This window comes from Hylaeus volcanicus, chromosome 1 (genome assembly GCF_026283585.1).
Source record: "Hylaeus volcanicus isolate JK05 chromosome 1, UHH_iyHylVolc1.0_haploid, whole genome shotgun sequence".
NCBI classification, from domain to species: Eukaryota; Metazoa; Arthropoda; class Insecta; order Hymenoptera; family Colletidae; genus Hylaeus; species Hylaeus volcanicus.
The window spans coordinates 830,107-846,021 of NC_071976.1; the positions used below are offsets into that span (position 1 = coordinate 830,107).

The 15,915-nt window shown below is 46.9% G+C and overlaps 1 protein-coding gene across 20 annotated transcripts in view; it reads right to left on the reverse strand.

Moving 5' to 3' along the window:
• LOC128872406 (protein muscleblind) overlaps positions 1-15,915 on the reverse strand; it is a 282,172-nt gene that overhangs the window by 254,254 nt on the left and 12,003 nt on the right. For 18 of the 20 annotated variants that reach the window (XR_008456185.1, XR_008456193.1, XR_008456187.1 and 15 more), the window contains exons 2-3: positions 11,366-13,036; positions 10,479-10,814 (exon numbers count right to left, since the gene is read on the reverse strand). The exons of 1 other annotated variant lie outside the window; for it this stretch is intronic. Coding sequence is in view for 14 of the 19 variants with exons in the window: in XM_054115071.1 (XP_053971046.1) it covers positions 10,479-10,664 (186 nt within the window). In the remaining 5 variants the exon portion in view is untranslated. The remainder of the gene's footprint in view (positions 1-10,478; positions 10,815-11,365; positions 13,037-15,915) is intronic. One more of the 20 variants, XM_054115063.1, reaches the window with a different exon arrangement.

Below are 15,915 nucleotides of genomic sequence, written 5' to 3' on the forward strand. Positions count from 1 at the left end.
ACGATACGATAAATTGCGGTTACTTTTCGGCGATGTCTCTCGTCTTTACTTTTATTTTTCGTTAAATTCGAAAATCGATTAACAAACGCGACAAGGGTGGTTCGAAGACAGCTGAATAACGACGAAGACGAGCGGATAACGTGTTTCCGTCATCAACGCATGCAAATTTTCACGATGCGCGGTCGAATTTTATTCGAGCGATCTGTCCCCGCGTATAACTCGGAAATTCAGAGGCCCGACAGTACCAATGGCCGCGAAACGTAATTAATGCATTGTTAATCTACTGTCCCGCACCCCTCGAGTCGAGCGAGCGAATGGAACGAAACGGAAATAAAACGCTCGAAAATCACCAACGAGTTTTTTGAGCTTCCTGTCTGCTCCCGCCCGCCCGCTCGCTCTTCTTCTCCCTCTTTTCACGTGACGCCCCAGAAAATTTGCGCCATTCGCGACAGCGAAACCGAGATTCCACCATCTCTGTCAGCGTGCAAACGAAACGTACAGCGAGCCACGAAATTATTCCAACGCTCTCGAATGAAAGGTTTCGAGGTTTAAAAAATTCGGGTGCCGTTACGAATAGCAAAATAATTTTGTTCCTCGTGCTTTCGAAACATAAAAATGTTAATCGAATAAAACATACGTCAAAGATAGCGAACGGAAAGCAACGCGAAAGTTTGATCCTCGACTCGCGGCAACGTACGCAAACGTATCGAGAAGAAAACAGCAAACAGGTGTCCGGTCGTCTCGTCGTTCGTCGGATGGCTGCAATTAAATTTAACGAGTTTTCGTGCGCCTTTAACTTTAACTTTTCTCCCCGCGGACTTTCGAGTACCCGCACTCTGGCGTTATGCGAGCGTCGGAGCCACAGGTCTGACCATTTTCCAACCCGATGACATACACACAATTTCCATAATTCCAGCTATTTTTTCCCCCCGGGCTACTCTGTCGTTTTATCGCGCGTTTCGTCGGAATTTCTGTAATATAAACGCGATAAGCCCTCGCTAAACGCGGCCGTAAATTATGCAACACTCGTCACTATTAATTAACCGAGCTCGTTTGTCACGCGAACGCGAGCGAGCGAGCGATCGGTGAAATTTCGTATCGCCTGATAATAACCGAATACACTCTGCGCCAGTTATGATTTATGAATGGGAACATTTTAACGCTTTACCAGCGAATACCGCGGCTGAGAGACAGCTGTCCGTTTCATTGCTCGTTTTTATTGCCCTTCCAGAAACAAGCGAAATGATTATGAAACACCCTCTGATCTATCCTCGCTACTCCATAGGGAACGAACGCTAATCAACTCAGACGAGGAACGAGCGATAAATAAAAGGAGAAGTCGAAATTGAAATAAAAGTCAGAGATATCGGGTATACCGGCAAGTATGGATCGTGGCTAGCTTTTAAAGAAATTGGCTGACGCGAGGTGTACTTTACCTTTCGCCTTGGGAACTCGACTACGTACGATGCGATACGTGCTAACATGCATACTACGTACGTTTCTGTACACGTATTCGATATCATTTTAGCCAGTAAAATGAAAACTTCCTTGCGAGACTAGGACGAAAAACCTCTTCTTTCTCGCTTTATCGACATGTGGCTACACATCCAAGTGTAAAGTGAAGAAACGATGGACAGAAATTGCGTTTCGACCGCGCTGATAATGACGTTTGAGAGTGACGCGATGCACGCACAGAAAAAAAGCTGGTTCCCGTGGAATGTTACTCGAGCCAACGCCGAAAGCCAACGATGCGCTACAAGAAAATTCCTGACTCGAGAAACGCACACGCCTATATATAACGGAGTTTTTAGTGGAAACATGTTTTTGTTCTCAAACACCGTCTCAAGACCATTTTAGCATCGAATGATGTAACTTAACGAGACCACACGCGGGAAATATGGTGAGTATTTTCTCCCGGGGACCGCGGAGGGACAGCCGAGGACAGACGTGGCGGTTACTATTATTAAACTGCATCGCATACTCGGTCCGTCGGCATCTTTCTCCGTCTCGTGGAGCAAGTGGCATCTCCGAAGGCGTCTTATATGAGCAATCACGGCATTACTCTCGCCAACTTCCGAAGAAACTTCCCTCGTCGTCGTATCTCACGTCCAATCATCCTCCGCCCCGAACTATCGATAAATTTCGAGCGCCGCGCGACGGAGATTGGGCAAACTTTTATTCGAACAGTAAATTACGAATAAATCTTTCGATAATTGAGCCGTTTAGTTACCGGTTGCACGCGAAACGTAATATCGTAATAATCAGACTTTCACGTTGAAAGGAGAAACAATTTTGGTCAGTTTGGATTTTTGAGCATTGCGATTCGAGAGGACCGCGCGATGGCGTAACGCGGCGAAATTTACATTACGGACAGTTACGATAAAATTTCAGGAACGAGAAGAGAGAAGAGAAAAAAAGTGCGAGAGAAACACGGCGTGGATGCGGAATACCGTTCCGGATCATTAAAACTCCTCCACCACCTTCGCGTTTCGCCGTATTTTACGCACGGATATGCACGCGTACATCTATTGTGCGACCACCCCCGCTTCGTCGGTTATCGCGCGCGGGCTGCGACTTTTTCAACCGACGGCTTTTATTATCTTTACACGTACGCTCGTCACACCGGAAAGAAGCGTATTCCCCATTCGACGCGGAAATCATTCCCTTCCCGGCCGAGCACCGTGGCCTAGTTCAACTTTTAACAGCGAAAACATACTTCACCAACTATTTCGAGCGAGCTACCACCTCGTCGTTGACGATACAGGTCCCGAATGTATCGTCGGGCCAAGGGAACCGTTTTCCCGGCACCGGGATTCCCAAATTTGCCATGGTTTACCGCAAACATATATATTTTGCTCGAAACATCCTAGTTATGTATTACCTACGCGCAACAAAGTTCACGTTCAATTTTAAAAGGAACAGCTCGAGAGCCACCCTTCATCCTCGCTCAAGACTGCGTAAAGCATAGTTCTTCACCAACCAAGTGTCTTCGCGCCGCAGAGCACCGAGCACAAACGAAAGTAAACGTATCCAAACAATGTTACGCTACGTGGTCATAAACGATGATGACTCACGAATGTATTTCAAAGAGCAGCGCTCCGTCCGATCGACAATAGGCCACTCGAATTTCGCAACAGCGTTACCTAACTGACCGTTGTACGAGCCGGTGTGTCTCTCTTATTGTATTTAAAAATGGAGAACACGCGTTACACCCGTGAATACCGAATGACGTATGATGTCACGCAACGCGAGTCACGTATTCTTTCCTCCCTCGTGCGAAGCACGCGTGACCGCCAAGGCGACACGCGCTTCGAGTTTGACGCTCAAGTGCACTTGCCTCGATGAAGCATTCTCGATTTATCGATTAGTCGCGTTCCCCGTGCCGCATCTGCGAAACTGTATATAACACCGAAACGGTACAATCGCGATCAGATTGAAAATAGATCCGTTCTTTGGAAAGTATTACCTACTCGATAGTTCGCTTAACGAGGCAAAACTGTTTATCTTAGGTAACCAGAAGATTACCTAATTATTTCAAACAGTATGTTTTCCTTCGAATCGCAATACCTGGCCTTAGGATGTTACGAAACCGTTCAAATGAAAAGTACGCGAAAAGTACTTTATCCTATTAGGCTTCTTCATTCCATTACGTGGTATAGGTTTCGAGTAAACAATAACGACTAACAAAACTTCAAGTTTGATTTCATCTAACCAAATAGCTCGATTCAGCCTATCGCTTAAGCGATCCCTCGCTTAGAACGTGAACCACCCATCAAAAAGTAGAAAGGTTATCGTGGAAAGGATTCAAACGATAGAACCTGAAAAGTGAATTAGCCGTCAGAAGTCAAAGAAGTGCACTAAACGAAGTTAGGTTGTCGTCGAATACTTTCTTTCTATAGCTCGGGAATGTTTACACTGCGTTTACTATACATACTTCGACAGCAGAAAAATACACGTGCACTTATTTTCCTGGCAGACGACGAATCAATCCCACGTACCGTTTACGTAAAAAGCTGGAGGACTTATCCTGTTACGAGATACTCTTTCCGTCAACGCGCACACGCGTACGACCATAACGATTGACAAATCTTCAAGTAGAATCGGCCTATCGCCTAATCGAGATACCTGTCCGTGAAGATCGACGAAGCAAAGCGGTCCTGTGAAACGAGTCAGCCATCGATCAAGCCGCGCACACGGCCCAGCATGCACCAAAGAAAGATGGCAAAGTACGAGGGAAGACGATACAGACTAGAGAGAAGGGTTTATCTTGCATAGCTCGGAACAGGCAACTATACCGTCTGGCATGAGCGTAGGCACGGAGGAAGCAGGGCTCCGGGCCAGGAATCGATAACACATGACGGCATATAGGCACATACTGGACTGACCACAGAATGCCATCCGCGCGCCTCCCATCGTCCCTGTCCCTCGTCGCCTTCCCGCATCCCACCCTCTAGCCAGTTGCATCGCCACGACACGCACGGAAATGCACGCTCGTGCAGCTCCCTGCACGGATAGGCACGGCAACCTCCACCCCCGCAACCCCTGGTTCTCGACCCTTCATGCAGCTCTCCACTCTTCCTTTGGCTTGTTCGCCTCCCTTGGTGCCACCCGTTCCGATCGTTCTATCGCAGGGACAGGCATTGCGGCTAATGCCGTTCAGCCGTAAATTACGTGAAAACGATAGACGGTAACCTAGGTGGCACCGCACCTGTACGAGTTTTAGGGACGGCCTGCACAGTTTCTGGTGGCGTGTCGACCACAGACGTATACAGACCGGTTCCAGGGTTCGATATCGTGCAATCGGGGGATACGAGGACTCTCCAAAAGTATAACCATGGACCGTCAACGGAAATACAAATTGTCGGCGTGTACGACGCATATGGCAACGTACATCCTGATTCGAACGATATCCAACGATTCTTTGAAATAACCATTATTTTGAAAAGGTTTAGCAGTTGTCGAGAAGTCGTTAAAACGTGAAAGCAACCGCGAGTTTCATCGTATCGCGGTAGTTGAATCACTTCTCGTTCGCGTACTTTCCATAGATCGTACAACTCTGCGAAAAAGAAACGTAGCGACGAGGGATTCGTATCCACTCAATAATGTATATATTATACACGTACGGTTGAGTCGTGTGCCTGTGCGAGAGAAAATTGCGACTCTCAAGGGACGAGTTGGGAGAAAAAAGGAGCACCAAAGGCTGAGCAGGTAGGAGCGACGTCAAAGAGGGAGAAGAGCTCTTGATCTTTCGAGGCAATTAAATGAATTTCCACTCGGGTGGAATGGCAAACGTTTAGGCGGTTCTACGTAAGATATTCCAGCGAGCTCTCGCAGATATCAGAGAGGTAATATCGGGGAGGAGAAGAGGCGTAGTTTGTGGGCTAGAAGTAATACACGAGACCTGCCAGTCTGCTTGCCTTGCTTGGCTGTCTGTTTCTACTGGATGGTCGGTCGGTATGGAAGCTCGTCTGTCTGTCTGCCGTATGTCGCCGACTCGAATCGATTCCGAAACTAACAATGCATGACTAATCGAACCGACCTGGCTCCCTTCGCGTACGGTCGCCCTTCTTAACGCATATATTCTGCGATCCTGCCAGTCTCCCGTTCTATCCATCCCAAAAAATCCATTTTTTATCCCGTTAACACGGACGACGAGCTCCGTGACGCATCGAAAAACCAACAGCGATAAATATAAATAGATCTTCTCGTCTCGATGTTACGCACCGTACCCACGGACACGGTGCCAACAAACGAATCGAATAAACTCGCGGCACGCTGAGAGATCGCGTGCCTCGCGGAAAGAAGGTCAGACGCTTCTTAGACGCGCAGGCCTTTGGCCTCTGCCGAAAGACGACTCTGAAAAACGTTCACCCCTCGGTAGGATCGGCACGGTGACAAGTGTCTCGGGTCGATCGAGGTGAAATACGCGAACCTAGCTGACCCCAAACTACTCGTCCGACTACCTGTGAATGTCTGAAGTTGCTCTTTAAACGACAAGCTTCGGGGATCGATGTCGCCCCTATTTGAAATTGTTTGTAGTGCTCGCGACGCTTGACGTTTCATTGGAAATTCATTGAGATTTAAGAGGATGCAACTAGACTCGATTTATAGTACCGAGTCTACCCTGAGACGAGACCCTAAATCATATAAAAAATACCCGAATAAAAGAGATTCGAAAGAGAGTATGACTTCGTGGAAGCTGTAGGGCGAGAGCAGGGTTGCACGTGTCAACCGTGATTAATACCAAAGTATCTAACGTTCAAGAAAATCGAGGAAGCGACCGAACCAAGGCTGATGGCACGGAGATGCTGCCGCTCCGAACGGAAGGTTTTGTTCGTGGGACGATTCCGCTCACGAGTACGTCGTTTCGTATTTTAGTCTCGTGTTAACGGACGCGACAGGTGCAGGAGAGGGATGGAAAGACAGAGAGAGAATACGAGGAACACCACGAAGCTGACGCCGATAGCGGTAGCGGTGGCTGCGACAGTAGCAGCTGTTAACTATGTTTTTCGTGTCCGGTACCGCGAAACGTGTCTCCACCCCACTCCGGTTTCTCACTCTCGCCTCGGAGCCGCGAGTGCACCAATGCGATTTTCTGATCCCGCCACGGAAATACGACGCTGTCGTTGCCCGGTGAATCCCCCAAGAATCTAAAGCTACTGTACAATGACCGAGCGAGAGAAATACCGTGGTCGCCGTTCTCGTGGATACGCGGAACCAATGCGCGCGCGCGTGCGCCTTCCTCTGATCACGCAACCGTTGGCGTTGCCTATGAAATAGAAGGTGATTTTCCAAGTATCGCGTACCGTGTAACGTTGTCAAATATTTCACGAAAAACTGCAGGTGTCGAAGAATCGCCAAACGCTCCGTTTCGTTTCGTACGCTCGGGCACGAGTTATCAGCGTGGGAACGGGCCTTTATCGTGGCGCCGAACGCCTACGAATTGGAAACCGGTCGAACGAAAGGAAAAACGCATCCAACGGTGCGAGTACATGTCTGTCCGTGCGTCAGTTACGCTTACTAGGAGTGGGGAAGTGCACAGAGATCGGGTACGAACGACAAAGGAAAAAAGAAAGTCCTCCAATCGTCGACGGGGCGTGACGGGCCGATAAAACAGCCGCACCGACAAGACTTTTCGACGGGGAATCCGCGACATCTGCCGCCGAGAAATGGCCCTGGCACCCGATGTCGTTCTCCGGGGGCGCGTAAAACGCTCGACAGTCAAATTAATTGAAAGTTTTAAGGTAATTGGAATCGATAACGCCGAGGCGAGTAAAAGCCCACCGCGTCCGACACTCGGCGCGGTCGAAGGGTTCGCTGAAACCGCCTTCCCGCGCCTCAAGGGTGGAAAGAACCGCGAAAGAGAAAGACCATCGAGAAACGACTGGGAACTTCCGGGCAGCAGGCTTCTACCCCGCTCGTATTTACCTTAACACGTTCTCTACCGGTGGCTTTTTTCATGTGCTTTCATATTTTACGCCACGAGTCAGTTATACACCGTAACGGAGGAAAAAAGTACGCCAATCCAATTTTAGAAAGTAAGTCGATCTGGAAATAATTCTCGAGATATGAAAATATCGTTTCAATCGCATCAGATTCTACATGGAAAACGCATATTCCCATCGCATCTTATACGATCGGTAGTTTGTACTTACCGAATTAAAATTTCGATAAATGCAAACAACTTCCCTGAACATAGACAGCTAACGCGACAGGTAACGCGTTAGAAAAATAAATATGTATTATTTCATTTCCACTACAAATAATTGATGGACGTAGAAAACGTAACGCTAGCTTGAAATAATCCCTTAAACGCAGGTATATCCAACGAAATGGAACGTCGACGATCAAAGTCGAAGGTCTACTTTAATATCCTGCTGCCATCCAATCGGTCTAATTGGAATGGAACGTTCGAATTTCACGACGATGCTGCCTGGCGGATCGTAATGTTCCTCTGCGTATCCTGCCAAGGCCGGAGGGCCGTTTTACAACCGTTCAGGATCGCTCTCGATCTTTTCAGGAACCATCCTAATTATCTCTGGCCAATGGAAACTACGGGCGTGTTAATTGCCAGTCGATTCAAAAGAGACTCGCGCAAAAGGTGGACGAAATTTTATTCGGGTTATGAGTGACGAATAAAACCAAGGAATAGAAATTCGACGCTGCCCAAAAGTTCCTAAAATGCTAAAATGCGTTACCCGCATCCCCCGTCCCTACGTACGTCGCTGTAGCGACGCCAATGGAGTACAAAGGGTTAATCCACGGCCGAGAGGGTCGTTACTTACGCGTCGCGAGATCCCCTTAGCTATTCCCTCGATAGCGAGAAAGAATAGCTCCGATTTTGGGCAACGAGATTCTTCCTTCCGGCAAATTAATCTAGCTCTTACCGCGCGATGGGCCAACATTGAACGAGGATGGTAGACGCACGAAACGGGCAATAGCCCATTCCCTTTTATTCCCCGAGTCGAAAAATGAGCCTTTATTTCATCGGTCGAGCGTAAGGAGAGCCGCACTTCTGCACTTCTGCCACCTGAACGACGAAAGAAACGAGACAGACTCTGTGCACTCTATAGAGAAATCGGGAAGGTTTCCCCAGAGTCGGGCTAAAGTCCAGTGTACGTAATGCGATGGTTTATTGCTAATATTTCTTCGGTGTAATATTGGTTCGCGGCTCTCGGCAAAAGAGCCTCGTGGAAACGCCTCGTTCCCATTCCGAGAGCCCTATCGTTCGCGTACACGTATTTGCACCAGGGATGAACAAACTTTCGATACAGATACAAGCTTCTAGATAAAAATGTTAATCAACCGAAAGGAAATGAAAGCTTTCTTACTCGTTACAAGTTACATTTCGAATCGCAGAATGAAATATATCGCGACAAGTAAAAATCTAATGGTTCGATCGTTTCCTGAATTTCGAAAAGTGATGGGTCGAGCCATGTACCTTAATCGCGTACAAACGAGTACACGTCGCAGAAGCGTGAAAGCAGATTGAACGAGGACTGGTGCAGACGGTGCCGTTCCATACGGTCAAAACAATTAAACGTAACGAGTACCACTATCGAGTAAGAACGTGCGAGGAGCAAACGAGGCAAAGAGATGGCCGAGGATCGACGGACAACGCGGCCTTTCAGCCAGGTCTCCACGACATTAATAGCTTCCAGAATTAAACGACGCCGACGGTCCCGGCAACGTGGCTCTGGGGCTCGCGTACCGACGAATGCGTCATTGTCGACGTTGACGTACGTCGTCGTCGCCATCGTCGTCGTCGTTGTACGTGGTATGCGACTCTCTATCGTTGCAGCGAAAATAATCTAACGTTTAATCCCCCGACAAACATTAATTTTACCAAGAAAGAACGAATTAGAGGATGAACAAAGTTCGTATCTAGATCGATTCGTCGAAAAACCTCAAAGTTCAAGGTGAAACGAACAAACCAACAAACTCTGAAACGTACCCTACAAGAAATATCGACGTCTGATTTTATATTAGAGAACCGCGCCACGAACGTAACATTTTTCTTCGCTTTATCTAATCGCATTTACACGCGTGTGCGTGCCGTCTGACGGTAAACGTCTCTCTGCAAACTTTCCCTGTTATCAACGAAAGCTTTTTTAATTTTTACGTAACCCCTCGCCCCGTCGAGCACTGATTCATCAAACTCGTCGACTAGTTTTTCATCGCTCTCGCCTCGTTGAGTAATTGTCCCTATTAATAACTGCAAATTCAATTCTCGAATTCAATATCTCTCCGCGAAAGAGAGATTCGAACGGCAGGGCCGCGCCCAGCTCGTATCTTTTTTCATTCCCCCCAACTTAATCGCGCTCCTTCCTGCGTGTACATATACGCGCGTGTTTGCTCTTCTCGTTCGGGGAAACGACTCGGAGAAATTTATGCGACAACGGCTTTATTAAAGGCGGACCGATGTTCCCTATTTGTTACGCGAAATTGAACGTTCCCTGGATGAATTTTAATCAAACTTCCGACGATAAGTAGTAGCAAAATTTGCTTGTTCCGTTGGGAATCAAACGAATAAAACGATTACCATTGCGAGCAATCGTTTAACAAAGTTAAACGATCGATCGTTTGTATTCTCGTCGTGGATGCTCTTCGGTAATAATTTGTGAAACGATAATTAACTAACATAATTTTAACGGAAATAGACTGTATAATTTAACATAGAAAAGAGAGAAAAGTTGCGCAAGGGAAAATACATTCCCGCGATGGTATCGAGAAAAAAGGAAACGTTGATGCGATTAAAACAGATACTTGCTCGATAAAAATAGCTACGCGGTTTCTTTTCCCCTGTGTCGCTCTCTAGACGTTATTGTTTCAACGTTGAAATTACGTGTAACTAAACGAAAAAGTCGACAAGACAGACAGAGGTACTTTTCATGCGAACAATTGGAACAGAAGAAAGCGTTTGGCCGTCTCGGAGGGCCGAAAAGACTACGTTACTCGATTATACAATGGTTCGTTACCTTGATACTGTCGTAGCAAGCGGTGACCCGTCCGCTCTGCACCTCGACGTTAGCTGGCGGATGAGCGAACTTGCACTCCGTGTCAGGCCTGGTGCACTTGTTGCGCTGGAACTCTCTGCAAACCTCTAGCTGCAGCCACCGGGAGTCCTTGCCGTTCAGTAGGTTATTCATGTTGACCATTGCCATACTTCCACTCCTGGAAGACCAAGGAACTTCCTCCTTAGCGGGAGTATACAAGCCCGGCTTTACACCGACTTTAATTTATCCTCTTCCTCCGCTGGGCTTGTCACAGCGTAGCCTTGCCTGTTTGTTCGCGTTCACCCACACCGGCCTGATCTTGCCAAGGGATATAAGCGTTTTGGTTTATTCAAACCGGACCTCAGCTCATAGGCACTTGCGGGAATTACATCCACCCAAAGACTCTCTTGCTCTCGCTCTCTAACTGCTCTTACACACCACTTTCGCATCCTACCCAGTCGGACAGCCCTCGTTCGCAGCGATGGGTTGTAACGCCTAACCAATGTTTCGATCCATTTACAAACCCCACAGAAATAAGTGGAAAGTTAACGATTCGAGAATCGACGTTATGGAAATTAAGCACGTGAGACGCGCGGACACCCCTGCGTTACAACCCGATACGTTTCCTTCCGGTTCCGTACCACAGAAGCAAGCTACATCGAGTCCGAGGTTTAAAAATTTACGCGACTAAAGTACCTATTAACGAAGCGAACACATCTGCGATAATAAGATCGTGGACTCGACAGAGTTTACCAAACTGCGAGGTACGGAACTGCATTCGCATGATTCGCACGCGCGTCGATAGCAACGCCTCTAATCGTAATTCCGCAAGTGCCTCAAGCCGTGATACTATGATAAATAATGGGTACCTTTGCGCAAGAAGAATTTTCTTTGAGTAGCGTACAATCGCCTTATTGTTCCATGAACGCGTCCCGTGGCAAGTTGATGGTCTTCCAGAGCTCGGATCTTCCGTGTAGACGAAGCATAAAACACGCGTAAACCGGACGACGACGACGACAACGACGAACAAAGAGAAGTACTCCTTTACTTTGCCTACTTATTCGTTGTCACGTATTATCGAACACCCGTGTAGGAAGGCTGTCGCGATTCTCAACGGCAGTACGCACAATTCTAAACTATATTTAGACCGTGATCACCGTTACGTATCGCCTGAGTTGCTCTTTATCGATTAACAGTCGGGCTGTTATCGATCGTAGACGTTAATGATACAGAGGGACAGTGCAGCTAGTACCGTTTGCCAAGTTAGCGGTTAGCGAAAGAGGGAAAGAGAGCTTCCTGTTTCTTTTTCTTTTAATCTCAACTAGGCTGGAAGGTGACGGATGTTCACCCTCTCGGCGACGCGCACTTTGGGGTTCGTCTAGGCGGGGTTACTCAGCGGCAGCACTCGCAAGAAGAAGATGTTTCACCGAGAAAAGAGCGTGAAGAAGTGAGAGAGGCAGCGAATGGCATCGACAGTGCGAATTAGGCTCCTGGGCTTCGGTTTTAGGCGATGCTGGGCTTTCTCTGTCCCGGGCTGGACCAGTGAGTTTTTTTTCGATCCGTCTCGGTCTCGATCGATTCTCTCTACCAGACTTCGACTCCTTTATCCTTCCTGTAATCTTCGCGCGATGCACTCGGCGAGGTTTAGAAGGGCGCAGCGTAGTAGCAACCAGAGGCGTAGTAGTTGGGCAAAGCTTGAAAGCCTTCGAAGCTAAACGTCGTCCACGAGTGTGTGTACGTGTGTATGTGTATGTGTGTAGGTAAATGTGTGCTCTAGACGTAATTGTTTTCTTTATCGATAATATAGCTGTTGTTGTTGTTGTTGCCGCTGCTGCTGCTGCTGCTGCTGCTGCTGCTGTTGCTGCGCTCGAGTTTTATTACGTGTGTATATGCGTATGTGTGTGTGTGTGTGTATACATGTGTCTCAAAAAGCCGGTCGTGGTGTTCTTCAAGCCGGTTCTGAAGCTAACGCCGCGTCTCGATGTGTTGAATCTACTCGGACGAGGTTGGGAGACGACTTCGGGAGGTAGGCGGTGGTCCAGACCGTAAGAAAAACGGGAGCCAGAGAAAAGGGACCTCTCGAATCTTGGAAAGGTGACCCTAAGAGCCTGTATCCTTTCGCAGGGACGAGAGAACACGGAACGGAGGGGATGGATTTCTTGTTTTCTTTTTTCTTCACCGTAGACAAGAAGTAGGGGTGCGGTTAGAGAGTAAGAGAGTAAGCACGAGAAGGCGGTAGACGACAAAGCGGGTAAAAGAGGCGAGGCCAAAGGTCCGGTTGCGTCTTGGATCGCGGATCGTGGATACGGTTAGGCCGTTGCTTGGATATCTGGACAAAAGAAAGGCGGGGGAGTTGTGAAAAACGGTGAGAGAGAGAGAGAGAGAGAGAGAGAGAGAGAGAAGAGAGGGGGGGAGGTACGGTGGGGGGAAAGGGGAATTGCGAGTTAGCGAGTGACGTTGCGTTTCCGTTCCTCGGATTTACGTCATTTATTCGGTGCACTCCTGGTTCCTCCCGCGGTCGAACTCCGGATTCTGCTGTTCTGGAAACATACCAAAAGCGAAAACTCGCGTTACTGCAGATGCAAGGGCTTAAAATGCTTCTTGTTTCAGGGGGTTGTGGGTGGGGGACGACTTGTCGATGGAAGGGGTGGTGACTAGACTCGATGAAAGGGTTTTAGCTTCGCGAAAGAGACAGACATAGGGCTGAGAGAGGAGATGGAAGAGGCTGGGTTCGAGTGTGAGTGAATGATCAAGCAGAGGCCGCGAATGGACTGAAGGTAAAGTAGAAAATAAAGCACAGGACTACCAATGCAAGCACTCTCAAGGGAGAACGTTACCTTTACGGTTTCTTTTTCGTTTTCCATTTTCTTAAAATCTAACACGTTTAGAATATATTTACCCCGATGATAACTGATACCGAGATACGAATCGAAAGGCATGTTTATTCTGAAATTATTCGCAAGCCGTAAACGATGTAACCATATTATCGATAGGATGAAATCAAAGGTGAAATATGTAAACAATGAGTGCACGAGTTCAGAGTTGCGCGTAGTTATATTCATTGACTTTTAGACACATTTACCATCGACCAGATTTATTTTTGAATTCCGGCTAGTACGGTGTTTATCACGGGCGAAATTGTATCCGTGAAATCGCAAAGCGTGTAATTTCAGCTGATATCGGGTGCACGTTACCCGGTGAAAAACTGCGCGTACTTTCGCGCGCGACGAACGCGCAGATAAGGTCGCGAGAAAACACTAGACGAGTGCGTCGTGCACACAGGAGCCGCGTTCGAGTGTGAGAGTTTTATGTACGAGCTAGAGACAGTTAAGCTAAAGAAAAAGAAACGAGCGGAAGAGGGCCGGGTGGTAGTAGTACAATTTTCCATCGCGCAAGTAAGCCGCTTACGAAAAGCGGACCCGAGGCGCTCGACTCGTTTCTCATGTTACCTGGCAAGAGTTATGGGGACGTATGCGCGCGCTCAACGCACTAGAAAATACCGGAAAGAAAAACGTTTTCGTACGAAACGCTTGTTTCCACGAGGATTTCACAGGTGCGACAAAAACCACCCGAGTACACCGCGGAATGATTCGGCGTTACTCTCTTGACCGCTGGGAGAAAGACTAACGATTCTTTGGACTAGACCATAAAATATCAACTACTTTTAAATTAAACTTAAACCAGGTAGTCTTTCCATATGCGCCAAGATGATTCTGTAGCGTGGAAAGGTAGTACGAAAGATTGAACGGATCGACTCCCTCCCGGGCGACAACTAAATTTCAAAATTAATGAAACGTGAAATTTGTATATTTTTCCGTGTACCCTCGCAAAAGTTTGCCGATGGATGGACGGCGAGGTATTCCCGATGAAAATCAGTCGAAACGCGACTTAAAAGAATTCGTAATGAAAATGATTAAGAAAAATCTCGCCGAATCATTGATCGTCTCTTCGTAAAGGTACGATGAAAAAAATAATATCCTATTCTAAACGCATAGGTGGTTAACACGTCAATGCGCGTGCGAAATTACTTTGAGCTTTACGACGCGGAAGTTTCATTCATCGTACAATAAATCGTTATATCTATGGCCTCTATTCAGCCACGGAGCACATGTAATATGAGGCTCAGTCATTGCTACTCTATCTCTTTCACTCTTGGCGAATCCCATTCACTTTCCTCGTCGAACAATGCACGCGACGCTGCATTGGGCCTCGGCTCGAGATCAAAATCGCTATCTACCTCGCTTTCGTGTTCGATTTTAGCTAACTTTGGAAATATGTTTGCATTATGTATGATTCGATTTGATCAGGAAAGCGATTAACCGTGTCGGTTGAGAAATCATCGTATAATTTTCATCGGTTCTATTTTCAGTTTCGATATACTATTCGCAAGAATATTCTTGATCCAAGTTTTAAAAAGAGCAAGTGTACCGAAGACGAAATGTAGCTATAGATTATAAGATTAAAGACAGATATAGTAACGCTATTTAAAGAATCAAAGTTATAAGATCGTTTCAAGAAGCACGTTAGAACTATTAAAACCTTAAATAAATATTAGATCCACGAGACCTTCAGTTTTTGCTTAAAAAATAACGAGTCATGGTAAGATACTTTTATCGGCGTGTATAGGGTGAGTCGTGAGTAAACTGGTTAGTTGTTGCATTCAAGATGGATGCGAATATTAAAAAGTATATACTGAACATGTACAGAATGTATAAACTTATGCAGATTTAAATACCTATCGAAATATGCGAGTAACGTTAGAAATAGAAATTCGAGAAGCATCGCACTCGATTCGCTATCGGACAAGCATATGAATCACGCGGCAGATTACACTCGCTAACTATATGACTTCTTAAGTAATGAAACAGTACCGATAACAAGACAATAGCAAAAAGTACCGCAAAATGGGAAAACATCGCGTAAAAACCAGAGCTGTTTAATTCCATAGGAATTGTTTTTCTTCCATCTCTATTGCTGAGATCGATACGATCAAAACATAGGTTTCAGGTTATTTTTAATTGGTACAAAGTACTGGTGCACAACGACGTGGTAGCAAAAATGAAGATTTACCCTCGAGGAAAAATGAGGCTAACGTATGGCCGGCGTAAACAATCTTATTGAGGATTGTTTTGCGCAAATGAAGGCAGGCATAAACAAAATTAACATTGACTGCAGTGAATGCACGTATCTTTTTCGCGTGACTTGGTTTTTTCGCATGCTCGAAAGACTCCGTTCGCCTCTCTCGGTCGAATCGATATACGTGCACGAATGCGGCTTCGAGGTTCGTCCACTTCTTTCACGTGACTACCGCAGAAAAAGAGGGACGACCAAATCAATATCTCTCACACAGACTTTTCGTGATCGTCGTCGTATCGTCGTCGCCGTGTTCTCATCGTGCTTTCGAAGGACGTTCTTGACG